Source organism: Heloderma suspectum, chromosome 6 (genome assembly GCF_057233095.1).
Source record: "Heloderma suspectum isolate Gila_16-S chromosome 6, 16-S_ref, whole genome shotgun sequence".
NCBI lineage: Eukaryota > Metazoa > Chordata > Lepidosauria > Squamata > Helodermatidae > Heloderma > Heloderma suspectum.
In genome coordinates this window covers 64,668,249-64,683,874 of record NC_139463.1, presented here as the reverse complement: position 1 = coordinate 64,683,874, position 15,626 = coordinate 64,668,249, and the positions used below count along the sequence as shown (strand labels likewise).

At 45.3% G+C, this 15,626-nt stretch overlaps 1 protein-coding gene across 1 annotated transcript in view; it reads left to right on the top strand.

Annotated features, from left to right (window-relative positions):
• Window positions 1-15,027, top strand: part of KRT23 (keratin 23) — a 39,242-nt gene extending 24,215 nt beyond the window's left edge. The window contains exons 4-8 of the mRNA XM_084804600.1: window positions 3,970-4,131; window positions 7,397-7,522; window positions 10,699-10,919; window positions 12,366-12,394; window positions 14,392-15,027. Of these exons, the coding sequence (XP_084660726.1) occupies window positions 3,970-4,131; window positions 7,397-7,522; window positions 10,699-10,919; window positions 12,366-12,394; window positions 14,392-14,486 (633 nt within the window). The 3' untranslated portion in view covers window positions 14,487-15,027. The remainder of the gene's footprint in view (window positions 1-3,969; window positions 4,132-7,396; window positions 7,523-10,698; window positions 10,920-12,365; window positions 12,395-14,391) is intronic.
• The last annotated feature ends 599 nt before the right edge of the window (window positions 15,028-15,626 follow it).

The following is a 15,626-nucleotide window of genomic DNA, read 5'->3' as shown; positions in this document are numbered from 1 at the left end:
AAAATAAGGCCGACAGGGAAATTACAATTCTCTGTGATAAGCTAGCTTTAAGACAAAGAAGCAATCAATGCCTAGGTCTGTATTTTAATTGTTTTGACACTCTCACCGAAGCTGCCCTGAGAACTCTGTTAAAGGGTGGCATGGAAGTAGTTGCTTGAAATACATAAAAAATAAGAATAAACAAGCACTTAAAATCACCAGTCAATGAGAACAAGGGCATTCATGTGGAGGAGGATAAGCAAATTACATTAGAAAAGTTTAAGTCTCTTGCGCAAGGAATAAGTTAAGATGAGTTATTGGTTGTTGTTTTTTATTGCTTTTTGTGGGGTGGCAGGAGTCAGGGAAATAATTAAGGGAACATTCTCACTCTCAGAGCTCAGCGAAGTCCATTCCAGATCCAGGTTGAAAAAACGAATATGGAGAACTCTTGTCACCTTCAAATGAGGACTGGGAATCCTATTTTACTATCATCAGCCACACAGGACTAGAATAGGTTGTTGGGATCCCTCTCCAGGCTACGATTCAGGGTTTTCTTAATTACATTTTAATGGGTGGGGATGTGAGCCAGAGAAGCGGGTGTAAATTTTGCTGAACCATTCAAGTTCCACCTCATCCGCTTCGCCATTGTCAACACAGCTATTTATTTGTCAGTCCAGGACAGCCTCTCCTCCAAACGCTGCCTTATTTAACTGCACTTTGTGACCTCTTTGGAAAAACACCGCACCACTTTTATGCTGCATGCATGGGCCAGTGCACTGTTGGCACTAAAGAAGGGGAGGTGGTGGCAGCACAGACAGTGGGTCATTGGAAGGGTACTGTCCCACCACTCCCATTTTGCAAGGAAATCTGTTATTTTTTCTCACTTCCCTTAAATCACACTGGTATGTGTTCAGTGTGGATTCTAAAACAAGGAAATAAAACCTAAAACTCATGAAAAGTGATGGAGAGCAAGAATTTGGGCCACTGGAATACTTTCAGTGCTTACGTATCTTTGAGTAGGTGTTTCCCAGAAGAATCCATAAAGTGCTGGAGAAATATAATGCCTTCCCTTTATACTCATTCAGAGCTCTCTAAGGAGTCTGGGAATTGTCAGGCAGGAAACTTTCAGGTCCAAATGATAAACTGATAAGCCAGACATGTCAGATCCTTTTTAAGATGTACCTCAAGCCAGATCATTTTGGCAGATCCCATTTCTGCTTACCTACCAGGCTTATGTCCTGCTCATGACCCCATCATCTGTGTTTTAGCAATGGGCTGTGTAGAATTAGGGATGGCGCAGGCGCCCAGTTGGGTCCGGGAGTCCGTCAGATTCCTGTACCCCTGAACCTGGCACCAGGGAGCCCCCACCCCTGCAAGCAGCTGGGATTTGCCTGGCACGCCCACTCGCATCCTGCAGCCGCCCATCCTCCATGCGAGCCTCCATTTTAATGCAAGATGGGGCTCTGTATTTTTTGTAGAGGGGCCGCGGTGGCTTAGTGGTTAAGACGCTGAATTGCAGACCGGAAGGTCAGCAGGACAGCAGTTCAAGACCCGAGTGCCGCGTGACGAAGTGAGCTCCCGTCTTCAGTCCCAGCTCCTGCCAACCTAGCAGTTCGAAAGCAAGAAATTGCAAGTATATAAATAGGTGCCGCCTCGGCAGGAAAGGTAACAGCGTTCCGTGCACCTCGGTGATCAGTCATGCCGGCCACATGACCATGGAAGCGTCTTCAGACTAGGGATGGGGGAGAATTTCTCCCTGAAACTTCGGGGGGCCGAGTGCCAACGCATTCGGTCCTCCGAAGGTTTGGGGAAAAATTATCCGCCACCCCCTGGGATGGGACTTACCTTTTACGAATGTCGCTCCCGGCAGCGGGTCCTGGCGGCGGTTCGGCAGGTCTTCGTCAGGGGCAGGGGCGGCAGCCGGTCTTTCGACCGGCTGCCGCTGCCGCCATTACAAGAAAAGTAAAAAAAAAAAAACGCCCCTGTGATAGGCTACGTAATGATTAACGTAGCCTATCACGGCTAGATTTGCAAAGTCAGCCATGATAGGCTACGTTAATCGTCGCGTAGCCTATCACGGGTGACTTAAAAAAAAAAAGCGCGTACGCTAATGGCGGCCCCCATAGGGAGCCGCCATTCGCGTTCCTTATTTGGTCCCTGTAGTCTACGTAAAGATTTACGTAGACTACGGCGAAAATTATTTTCGCCGTAGTCTACGTAAAGAGTAGACTACAGCGACCAAATAAGGAACGCGAATGGCAGCTCCCTATGGGGGCCGCCATTTGCGTACGCGCTTTTTTTTTTTTTAAGTCACCCGTGATAGGCTACGTGACGATGAACGTAGCCTATCACGGCTGACTTTGCAGATCTAGCCATGATAGGCTACGTTAATCGTTACGTAGCCTATCACGGGGCTTTTTTTTTTTTTCCCTTTGAAGTTCGCGGCCGGGGAGACGGGGCGCTTCTCCCCGGCCTGAATTTCGGCCGGGCGAGGCAGGAAGCCTCCGACCCCCAGCCTAAACTTCGGGGGGAGAAGCGAAGCGCCTCCCCCCCACCGCGAAGCAAGCTGCGAGACCAGGTAAGTGACTTTCGTACATCCCTACTTCGGACAGCGCTGGCTCTTCGGCTTAGAAATGGAGATGAGCACCACACCCTAGAGTCGGACACGACTGGCTGGGGACACCTTTACCTTTACGTTTATTTTTTGTAGATCTAATGTTGCACACAACAGCAGCTGTAGAGGGCCATTTCCCCAACATAATGTTGGCCACCACTGTGCTCAACATTAGATCTATGAAAAATACCGAGCACCATCTTGTGTTAATGTTGCACACAACGGTGGCTGTAAAGGGCCATTTCCCCAACACAATGTTGGGGAAATGGCCCTTTATGGCCACTGTTGTGCTCAACATTAGATCTACAAAAATTACAGAGTCCCATCTTGTGTTAAAATGGAGGCTCGCATGGGGGATGGATGGCTGCGGGGTGGGAGAGGACAGCTTGCCGAGCCCTCCACGGGCTCATGCAGGCAGGCAGCAATGACACCTCCTCAAGCACCCACTGAGCTTGGATCAGAGGGAGTCCATCCATCACTACATACAGTGTTCTATTCCTTGACAGTTGTTTTGAGAACTTCCCCCAGTCCAAGGGGGCTTCCTTTAGACTTTTCTATTTTTGTCACAAACATCTGCTTTGCAGCAGATGGCATTCTCATTCTCCCTCCATATCCTTGTGCTTTTCCAGGCTTGCTGTAAGGGAGCATGCTCCAGGCTTGCAAACATTCATTAAAATAAACTGGAGGCATACTTGTACTGTAGCAGTTATTTTCCCTAAAAGAGGGACATTTACTTGCCCGTAAAGGGGAAGTGTGGGGTTAGGTTTGACCCAAAGCATATCTACAGCTTATGAGCTGAGTTCAGTTTGCAAGATTATATCTGAGCTATCTAGGAGTTCATGTTTAACAACATTTGTTTTTAACTTCTAAAGGAAGGAATCTTACAGTGGTGCACATTGTGGTCAAAAATCCCAACTTCACATATACCCTGATGGGGCTTGAACTGGGGATGGCTAGCCAGAAAAGAAATCTTGGGAGTAAGGTGGATAGCTCCATAAAAAGATCATGTGACAGCTGTAAAAAAAAAAAATCCATGGGTGAGCGAGTGACATGCTACGTAAGAGAAATCACCCTGTTACTGACCAGTGATTCCTTTCCCCTCCCCGGGGTGGTCTTCAGGAGGCCGGATTAGGCCCATGGACTGGAGGTTCCCCCTCCTTAGTTTAGAAAATGCCAACTAAGGTGAAACTGCTTAGAACAAAGGCAAAGTTTAGCGAGCAGATTTACAAAACAGAAAGAGGGAAGGCGGTCTCCCCAAAACCACTTTCATCTCCTGCCCAAAGGGAAGAGGTGACAGATAGGAAGGAATGCCATCTGCTTGTTTTGCTTCTCGAGGAGGTTTATGCTGGTGTCCTTCCTTATGCCCTCATGTATAGGATATGCAAGCACATGGCGCTTCCAAGGAACTGAAGGTGAACGTCAAGGTGAAAACAGCTCCTCAAGAAGATCTGGCCAAGATCCTGGCAGGGATCAGAGCAGATTATGAAGCAATTATTGAAAAGAACCGCCAAAGCCTGGATGCCTGGTTCCAACAACAGGTATCCCGAAATCAAAGGAGATGGAGAACCCTTGTTGGCTACAAAACAATAGCCAACCCCAGTGTCCTCCAGCTGTGCTGGACTACAGCTCTCATAATTCCCAGCAAGCACAGACACCCATGCTGGTTGGGGATAATGGGAGTTGTAGTCCAGCGCAGCTGGAGAACATCAGGTTGGGGAGGGGTGGACTACAGTGTCGATAAATTATTTCTTTACAAATTAGGGACTGGCCTGTGGGTGCTATGTGGAAACTGATTTAATCCCATTCTAGGAAACAAAAGTGCCCCAGGGAATCGTTTCACACCCATTGTCCCTGCAAACTTATTTCCAGATAGATAAAGTGCCTGGTTATGTGTGCTTAGTTAAGAAACACCACCTCCTCATCTGAGCAGTAATGGCTTTCCCCATCTGACATCACCAACACCCAAACCTTTCTGGGTGTCTGGACACAAACTGGCAAGTGACAACATCCGTGCCTAATCAATGCCACCTCCAGAAGTGTTATTTGAAAAACAGAGGTTCACTGTTCTCCCAGTGGGAGGGTATCCTGTTTCCAGTTAGGGGTGCTGGAGAAATTCGAGATGGATTAAAATGAGCTTGGATTTCTAAGAATCCAACCTGTGGAATCTGCTGCAGTGACCCCCTCAGGCCGTGAGGAGTCCGTGGACTTTCAGATGATTTTTTTTTTTTTACTTTCCCAAAATTTATGCATATAAATCCTTAGAAAAATACATAAATTTCTGCTGAGGAAACATTGAATGGGGGACGAAAGGCTAAATGTTATGTACCGAGATAAATTATGTAAATACTTACGTAAATAGCTACGTAAATATTTACATAATTAGTTCCATCTTTTTCCACATGACAACAAAAAAAATATTCACATCCATCTGTGGGTGGATGATGGAACAAAAGGTGCCTGACAATCCACGAAACACAGACAGAGCTGATTTTACAGATAGAGTTTGTCCATCCCAGTTTCCAGTGGTGCAAAGACAGAGCAGCTAGGAATTAGCAAGGGTCAGTACCAAAGACAAGGCCTGAAGGCAGTTCAAGGTCCAAACACAGGGTGGTCCAGAGGAGCAGTAGTTAGCCAAGGAAGACAGAAACTGATCCACACACATTGTTCTGATACTCTCTGCCTAGAACTGAAGGTTTTTAAGCCTGATCCTACAGACCACTGCTGCAGGAGATTAGTCTCACCTGAGGAATGGTCTCCTTGTGAGGAGAGTCTTGCTCACAAGTATCTCTTTACTCACAAGGAGCCCTTATTCCTTGGGTAGGCACATCTTCATCTGCTGGCCAACTCAGCCTGCATCTCTAGACAACTACACTCCCCAGGCTAGGTGGCTACTTAGTGTCTGCCTCTTATTCAGAGAGGGGGCTATTATCATCTTGAGAGGAAGAACTGACCTCTGTCTTCCCCGAGAGGCCAGAATCCCCTTGATCTGAGTCCCCTTAACTCAGGCTGCTCCTCTGCAATGTTTGACTCTGGTAGCTCCAGCTCATCCTCCAAAGAGGATTCTACCAGATGGGTCATGACAATGTGGAACTGGGGCGGCTTTCAAGCAGCAGCCATCTAGAGAAGGCCATCAGTCCTTTTGATATGAGTATATGTGTGGTGATCCTTGGTCTAATTGGTTCTGAAGCCTTCTGGGCTGTTTCAACCAGAAGACATCTCTCTGAGAAAATGCCTGAGATTTTTCCTTTTCTTACCGCCCTAAAAACAGAAAACCACTTTGCAGAATTTTCTCCAAATATTCTCCACTGTTTTTGGGTGGCCATTGCCATTACCTTCCCACAGTGCTCTAGAATGACACTAGCTCCAGGGCACTGCGGAGGACGTAAAATGGTGGCCAGGCTACCAACGCAGTTGGGGCTGCTGCTGCTTGCAACAGCAGCAAATAATAATACTTTTTTTAATGACTTAGGGGGGAAAAAGAAGAAGCTGTGCTACTGCTAATGGTGAACCCCTCAGAAATCTTTGGAGAATTTCTCCTCATGGAGAAATATGGCAGAAATGGTCCCCCCAGTTAGGGATGTGCGAACCCACCCCCCTCTGGGTTCTCTGGGCACCCACCCAGCCCCTGCCCCTACTCGCTGGTCCTTGGACCACTCTCGAGCCCCTCCTGCATTCAGCAAGCAGCCCACACTCACCCTGGTGGCCTTGGCAAGCTCCGCAGTCACCATTTTTTGCAAAATAAAATGGCTATCGCAAAATGCACATATTTGCATATGCACAAAAATGCGCATTTTCCAAATGTGCATATTTGCATACTCATGAAAATGTGCATTTTAGAAAATGCGCATTTCCCCCGAAATGTGCGTTTTCACACATAGGCAAATATGCGCATTTGCAAAAGTGCATACTTTCGTGCCTACGCAAATATGTGCATTTTCACAATCACCATTTTATTTTGCAAAAAATGGCAACAATGGAGCTCAACGAGGCTGCCAATGTACGTGCGGGCCGCTCACCGCGCACGGCCAGGGGACGGGCAGGGGCTCGGCGAGCAGGGCTCGGGGGTGCGGAAAGGGGTTGTTCTGCTGGATTCCAAGACGAAATCGGGCGCCCGCACCATCCCTTCCCCCAGTTTCTCTGCCCAGAGATATGGTGGAAGATTTCAAGATATGGTGGAAGATTTCAAGAGGCCAACTGTGCACAGGTCTAGATTCAGCAAACTAGACTGATGCCAAGCCAGAGTAGGGAAATCCAAAGAAGTTATACCTGCATTGAGCAGGGGGTTGGACTCAATGGCCTTGTAGGCCCCTTCCAACCCTACTATTCTATGATTCTGTGTTCTAGACTGGCATAACTCTAGAGATTTAATATAACCCCATCTGCTGAGTTGCTCAACTAACAGTGCCATCCTAAAAAGGAGCAGGTACTGGATGAGGTTGGGAAGCCCACACACAACGATAGTAGGGATAACAGGTGTGCAACCTTGGTACGCCCTCCTTAGCAAACACTCCAAGCAGACTCTGCCTGTGGGGAAGAAATAACCATTTAGAGTGCAATCCTGTGCATGTTTAGACAGAACCAAGTCCTACAACTCCCAGCATCCCCCACCCAGCTGGGGAATGCTGGCAGTTGTAGGACTTTCCTGTTTCTAAACATGCATAGGATTGTGCCTTTAGGGGAATAAGCCTAGAGAGGCAGAATTCTTATTGCAGCTCACAGGGCCCAGTGAAAAGGGTGTGTCCAAAACACGCTCGGCTGAGCCTGCTCATGGCAACAACAATTGCATCTGCTTTTGTTTCACAGATTGCCAGTGAATCTTTGGAAGACAGCCCCAACCAGGATGAACTACAAAGCAGCCGGAAAGAAATCAGTGAGCTGAATCGCACCCTGCAAACCCTGGAAATTGATTTTCAGACACAGCTTAACAAGGTAACTACCAAGGGCATAGGAGGACATACACTGGATCAGTTTCCTGACCCCGTAATACGTTCTTCCATATCCTGCTCTGGTTTTAAACGTGTGCACTCCTGGCTGATCCTGCTGGTGCTGTACAAAGGTAAATGAGCATGGAAATTGGGCTTCAGGAGAGAACATATGTATGGCTTATATCGGGTGGGCAACCTTTTTTTTCTGTCGAGAGCCACGTTCCCTCAAGTGTAATCTGTTGGGGGCTTCTTGATGGCAGTGGGCAGGGTGAAAGCCAGCAGGACCCACCACTACCACCACCTCTCTCTCTCTCTCTCTCTCTCTCTCTCTCTCTCTCTCTCTCTCTCCCTCCCTCCTCTTCTTCTTGTTCATCAGGCTGCTGGACAAGGATAGATTGCTTTTGCCAGAGGTCTGAAATGATTATTTGCAGAGGGCTCTTCATGAGTCTAGGTCAATGTGCTCAGTTGGGTTATAAAAGTGTGTCTTGCTGTGTTCTTTTCATAACATCCCATTTTGTTTTTTTGTAATGACCTGTGGTTACATACAAATAAAGACTGGCTTGCTGGATCAGACCAAGATCCATGTTGCATTTTGCAGCTGCCTGGGGAAGTTCACAAGCTGTCAGGGTTGGATCGGAGCCTAGAGAGCCCCAAAGCAGTTCTGATTCTGAGGAAGAGATAGAAACCGTGGGAGAGGAACCCGCGCACTGTTCAGAGGAGCAGCTAGGGGGAGAGCCCCCCCGGGTACACATTCCTGAGAGTGATAGTGACCCTGGCAGGGAGAGGGAGGCGCAACAGCAGTTTCTGGATGCTAGGCGCTGGTGCAGCATCAAGCGGGAGATGGCGGGCGCTGAGAGGAGGCCCTCAGCTCGCTTGGCGCAATGGCAACAGTGGAGCCCCGATGCCCCACGGGAAAAGGGTGGACTCTCCTCCTAGCCCATAAGTACAGAGGTTTCCCACCTTCCCCTCCAAACGGAGAACAACTGATTCCTAAGGTTAGAACCCCTTAGTAGGCAGCTCTCTTAAGTCTCACTCGTAGGATCAAACAATTAGCATCTGTAAGCATCGTTAGGATGAATGGAAATAAAGCCTTGGAAAAGAGCCCTATTGTCCGCATGTTGATTCTGGCTACCTGAGGATTTCAGAAGGCGGCAGGGGCGACCTCCCGACACAAGCAGGTTATGAAGGTGACGGCCTTCCTGTATTTGATATTTAGAGGTATATTGCCTCTGCACATTTATTTATTTGTTTATTTATTTATTTATTTGTTTATTTATTTATTGCATTTATACCCCGCCTTTTTTCTTCTTGCAAGGAACCCAAGGCGGCTTACATTATCCTCCTCCTCTCCATTTTATCCTCACAACAACAACCCTGTGAGGTGGGTTGGGCTGAGAGTCTGTGACTGGCCCAAAGTCACCCAGTGAGCTTCCATGGCCGAGTGGGGACTAGAACCTGGATCTCCCAGCTCCTAGTCCAACACTCTCGCCACCACACCACACTGGCACTTAGCTATTGTTGCCTAATGGCCATTGATAGAGCGATACCCCATGAATATGGCAACTCATGGAGCCTTGCAAGAACATTCTCAGATCAAACCACCATCACCACAGAGAAAAAAATGGAACGCGGTCAGCAGGGCAAGCCACTGGGAATGAAGTTAGAGGTACAGTGTTCTAGTAGCTCCTTGAATGGCAAAGGACTTTACCATTGTTCCGAAAGACAGACAAGCTGCCAACAATTACCAAGTCTAGCAGTGACCGCCTAGTAGTTCTTTTCACTAACATTTTACCGTCTTTACAGACAGAGCCCTCATGTTCCTACTTACTACTGTAGGTTCGTTTTTCCCGTGTAATAGTTCTATATAAGATGGTGGTTTGTGTCTAAAGAGAGGGCAGTTGAGGTTTAAGCCACACCCTGTGTCACCGGCAACCCTACCTATCCAATGCGAAATGCAAAAAGGGTGGTTGTGATTAGTCGGTGGTGAGGGACAAGGGACTCTGCGCATAGTCAGCAATGCTGTTGTCTGTGTTTCTCACCATTGAACCCTGGCATGGATTAGGCCTTGCTGAAAGAGCTCATCATCATCCAGGAAGTGGCACTGCAGACAATGGGGATGGTTCTGGGAAAATTCCACCTCATCACATTTTCTGCAAGGAATTATAGGGCAGCCATTCTCCACTTGATGAGCACACAATGGAGAGTAATTAAATCACACCACCACTGATGTACATGGCGCTTTGTAAAAGGCCTTGCCCATTCCAGCAGGCTGTACAGAAGGAGATGAGAGGGGAAGCAGGGCTGTTCCACCAGCCCTGCTGAAAGACTACTTAATTTTTCCTCTTCCCTTCCCTTCCCATCCCTTTTTCCTTGTGTGTCATATCTTTTTAGATTATGACTGCAAACAGGGGCTGTCATTTCTCTGATTGCATGCAAGCCACCCTGAGAGTCTTTGGTTGAGGAGTGAGATCAAAATACATTAAATGTTTCTGGTGGTTCCACATGGACCCATGGCCTGATTGGAGTCCACCAGGAAAAGAGACTTCACTGTGGTGGCCCCCTTCCTATGGAATTCCCTTTCTTTGGAGGACAGGCAGGCGCCAATGTTATGTTGCTTTCAGCACTTCCTGAAAATTTTGTTATTTCAGGAAGCATTCCTCGAGCGACTGGCAGTGGCAATATTTTATCAAATTTGCTTTTATCAGAACTCTGTCTCTTTTTAAACAATTTTTTAAAAAATGACATGGTGTTTTTATTCTTTACCCTGTCTGCTGCTCACCGCTCTGAGGTCTTTGGATGTGGAGTGGTATACAAATACTGTAAAAGAATAAATTACATAAATAAAAATAAAAACTAAGACTGTAATCCCATACCCATTTATGTGGGAGTAAACCTCGCTGTACTTCTTCTGAGTAGACATGTATAGGATGGTACTGTTGCATTCTAAAGTTGGGTGGAGAGGCAAGGAAGCCAAGAGAAGAAGAGGGATGCAGTTACTACCCTCCCCACGCCAATACAATGTATTTGTAGGTATAAGTTAGAGATGTGATTTCTACAGATAGAGCGAGCCTGTAATTTACAAATCCACAAGTAAATAAATAACTGTGTTTTCTTGGGTTTTTGTATTGTCACCATGCCCATTTTGAAATGATAACATCACTGGATTTTTTGTTCTTTCAGAAATTTGCCCTAGAAAACAACTTGGATGAAACCACGTCTCGTTACACCTTCCAGCTTCAAAGCATCCAACACTTAATCTCCAAATGTGAAGAAGAGCTCAGTGAGTTACGCCATGACATCAAGTCTCAAAATAACCAGTACAAGGTTCTCCTTGGAATAAAAACCCGCCTGGAGAAGGAGATTTCTACTTATCGCCAGCTTCTAGAGGGAAAAGTTCATGGGTAAGGCAAAGTTATCCTCAGGCACAGACAGGGAAAGAAGAAACCTATGCCTGGAATTTGTTTATTAAGGATATCTTTTTATGTGGGGAAATTGCACAGCAGAAAAGCTGAGGCGAGTGAATAAACAATTCTAAAACCAGGCATTAGGCCGAAATATACTGGTATATATAACTGAAAGAATTAATGCAACATTTAGGACCACTTTTAGATGGCATGCAAAAACGATACACCAGTAGGGATGTATGAACTGTGTAAAATCTGTTCTGTCTGTGTTTCATGGACTGTCAGGTGCCTGCCACTCCGTTGTCTGCCCATCGTCAGAACTGAATTCTTTTTTGTTTCTGAATTTGCGCAACTTTGCATTTACACAATTTCGCGCATGCAAAAATGCACAGATTCCCCCAAATGTGCATTTTCACACTTTAACCTGCGAGGGAAATTCACATTGTTGGCCTTTTTTTAATGTTGGGCATTTTTTCTACAACGAAATTTGCACAAAATTCCCAAAGGTTAGAAAACTGGTCCACAAGTCCACAGAATCCACCTGACCGGAAAGCCGGTCCCCTGAGGAATCCGTGGGCAGATTCATGAAAATCTGAACTCTTTTGGTTCCATTGTGGATTTCTCCAACATCCCTAAGCACCAGACACTACCCCTTCAGACATGCAACTATATGCATGATGGAAGTCATCGTACATGCAACCCTCCCCTCATACACGCATACACACACTCCACAGATACATTCTAGATGCACATTTGAAGACAGCTGTTTTTACTTCACTTGCTCAAGGTACGTACATGTCTCTATACATTTTGGCAAACTAATTCTCTGTGTTCAGGGAATAAGCTCTTCTAGACCACAAATTCCAGGGCAGGGGTGGGGGAATTTAACTCAAATGTTTCCCACTGTAACCCTGGCTCAATGCTGCTGGAGGACAGGCTGCTGTTGGCCAGGTAGAGCTGGCCCAGAAACTAACATGTCTTCCAAATACAAAGGGGCAGAATGTGAATGACTTTGGCTTGCTTAGTTTAGGTAGTGGAGTGCCCTTGGTAAGGTATCTGGAGGAGACCAGATTAGAATTTTTCCAGAACTGGAGTTTTCTTGCAAAAGGACAAAATGGCAGTTTAATGGTTAACAATGATGGAAGGGAGGGAGGGAGGCTGCACAGTGGATTGACTCAGCTTCTGAGAAGTGGGGAGGAGGAGGGAATTACATTTGGGTATTTAAAAGCTGGTGAGAGAAAGAGAGGGTGTGTGTGATACCTTCCCTTCCTTATCTTCTGTCCAGTGGGAAGGTGTGGGGTTCCTTAGTGTCAGGGTAAAAAATAAAATAAAAAGAAGAGTGTCTTGGCCACTACTAAGGGAACAGCCACCTTAGAAATATTATTAAACAAATTTTCATTGAACATATTAATTCATGTTACCTTTACTTTTATCATTTCACAGGATGACAGACTCCTATTCACGCTTTAGAGGTAAAAGTTATGATTTTTTTGTAGAAAAGTCTCAGTTAGACTGCTTTAAAGGGAATTAGATTTATGGAGGATAAGGCTGTTGATGGTGAATAGTCATGATGACTACATGCTACCTCCGGTGTCGGAGGCAGTATATACCAGTCCCTGGGGAACAACAGTGGGTGAGGGCCATTGCCCTTATCCCTGCTTCTGGGCTTCCCAAGGCATCTGGTTGGCCATTGTGAGAAACAGGATGATGGACTAGATAGGCCTTTGGTCTGAACCAGCAGGGCTGTTTGTCTTATATTCTTATGTTCTTTTGTGTTCTGTTCGTGATCACAGATATGCAAAATGTATGTCTGTGGGAAAAGTCCCGCTTGAAGTATTTGGGCAGCATGTGCATCTTCTCAATCAGGGGTGGGCAACTATGGGAGGTCCAGGAGCCATTTTCACCACCACTCAGATGTCCCCCCATCTCCGCAAGCAGGCCACACTCCTGCTGTTGCTGCTGCCTTGTGGAATTGGGCATGAGTGACAAAGAAGAAACAGATTTGTCACCATTCTTTTGCAGCAAACCACTATGGAATGGTACAGTGACCAAATTTAGCTGGAAAATAAGCCGAAGCTGGCCATCGTAGCATTCTGCAGCATTTTGCCACCGATTTTTGGTGGCACAAATCAGTGATTTTTGTTGCTGCCATGAATTTTGGTGGCAGAGAGGCACAATGGGGGCTGCATGCATTCCACAGGTCACGTGTTGCTCACCCCGCTCTTAAATAGATTTGGCCATCTGAATGTGAGCTGTGAATATGGACTGGGTGAACATGAGTTCCAGCTCACTTAAGTTACTTTTATGAGAGATCTTTTAAATTAACAGCAGATTCCACTGGAGCTAAATTTCAAATGGAAGTCCTTTAGGTGGAGATGTGTTATGTTGCATGGGGGTAAGGAAAACCCAGCAAATCACTCACTGACCAGAACTGTACTTGTAGGATTCCTATTTCCTTGTGCAATGCTGATAGTAGGGAGCATCTCTTCTGTTTGTTTGAAAGTCTGCATTCATGCTTTGAATATCTCAAGTAAGATATATGTAGAAAGGTTAGTTCCGCACACCACAAATAACATTACTTTGGGGCAGGGCTCCAGTCTGAGCCATGACTGATATGTGTGAAGGGAGGCTGAGGCGGCAGTCATAAACCCACTTATCCAGGACTATGCCTTATGGCAGTCTGTTGGACTTACTTCTGAGTAGACATGTATAGATTATACTACAAAACCACCTGCAACATCATGCCCCATATTTTGACTGTTAGATGTAAACATGCCCTATGTTCAGATTTTTCTAGTAACCAAGGTGTTTAACAGTATGTGTACAAATTTCAATTCTATGCATGTCTACTCAGGAGTAAGCCCCAGTGCAGCATCTTTCAGGCATAGAGAGCACAACTCAGTTCTAGGCATGCCTACTCAGAAGTAAGCCACAGAAACAGACGCTTAAGGCATGAGCCTCAGGTTCCCACACATTCGCCTTATGGGACTGGTTGAAATACCTTGCTCTTTAGATAGCTTTAAATTGTAAAGGTCTTTAAATACCTTTAAATAAAGGTATTTAAAATTTAAAGGTATTTAAAGAGCATTGGTATTTGAAGTTTAAATGCCTTTAAATCCTCTCTTATCTGCAATCACTGATCGGAGATAAGAGAGGGTTTCCCTGCACTGTGCTGAAGGAAGGCTGTCATTCTTCAGTGCTCAAAAGCGGAGCAGAAAAAGTGGAGATAAGGGTGGTGGTTTCTTGCCAGGCTAAAGGGAAAAGGGGTGGAGTCTGCAGAAGAAACTCATGGACTGGATGTGGAAACTCTGTAGACCAGAGGTTCCCTGTCCCTGTTCTAGGACAAATGGAAGTACCCTAACAATTCTGAGAGCTCTTTGAGATGGTCACTCAGTCCCAAGCATCTTTATTGATATAGACAATCATACAGTGCTTCTTACATAATAATGCATTCCCAAATTTCTTCCAGAATCAACCAACCAAAATCTAAAGAAAATTGTGCAGGAGACTGTGGATGGACAGGTTGTTTCCACACATACCACTGAGATCAAACGGCAGGCATGACTTCACTAGTTTGAAGAAAAGAAGCACTTATATACAGGAAAACCCATGGAAGTCTGACTATCTGATGAAAAAAGTTCTATTTCTTTTTAGTATTGTACCTAAAAACTTCTCTTTGGGGGCCTTGAAACTGTTTTCCTCAATTACATGTTGCTATCCAAACTGATCGTAATTTAATTTAATACAAATGCAAATGATAGTCTGTCTTCTCTTGGCTCCTACTTATTTAAAGGACACAAGATAAATCAAGGTTGTTAACTTATTCTTGTTCCTGGCAACTGGTGTTTAAGCATGGCAGCTAGTCAACAAAGAAACGTGTTGTCCCAAGAGGTAAAAAATGCTGTACAATTGTGCACTTAAAAAGACTAGTTTGGCCTCAAGAAAATGAAGGAAGGCCATGATGCAAGTTATTAAGTGGTATAATATTTGTCAAAAAAACAAGACAAGTATTAAGAATTGTCTGGAAAGTGTCTTGTCAAACACTAAGATGAATGTTTTAAAACAAATTAAACAGCCAATATTTTTGAAAAGTGGCTGGAACTCTAGAGGGCTTATTCATCTTGCCTTTATATGAGATAGCTCCTGAAAGCCTATTTAAAAATCAGATATTTTTTTCAAATACAGTCAAAACATCTATTTGGAACTTGCTGAAATTAGCAGCTTAGGGAAATCAAATGAGAATGTTCTCATTTAAAGTTCCATTAAGCATGTCTTAAAGGATTTGGGGGGTGGGTAAAAATATCTACAAAATCACAGGCATCTCTTATCAAGAAGGGCTCATATGACATTGTGTTTAAGAACAATGTAGATTGACACTGTCAGGGTTTCAAAAACGTGTGCAGCACTTTGAATATTTTCAGGGGTATGCCAAAAGTCAAATGCTATGCATGGTGAACAGTGGCTTATGATGGGCTGAGCCAGTTGAGAGCCAACATGAGCAATGTTTTAATACAGCCCCCCATGCACTGAGTAGTGGTAAGGGCAGGCTATTGGGATTAAATTAACAATGGTTTGTCCCTGTGCCCAAAGAACAACGACCGATGGTGTTTTCAAAAAGGAGCCTTTAAAAAAAACAATCACCAGCTCTTTCTCCCCTTGTTGCTTGTTGATGCTTAATTACATTTCACACGGCATCTTGATCAA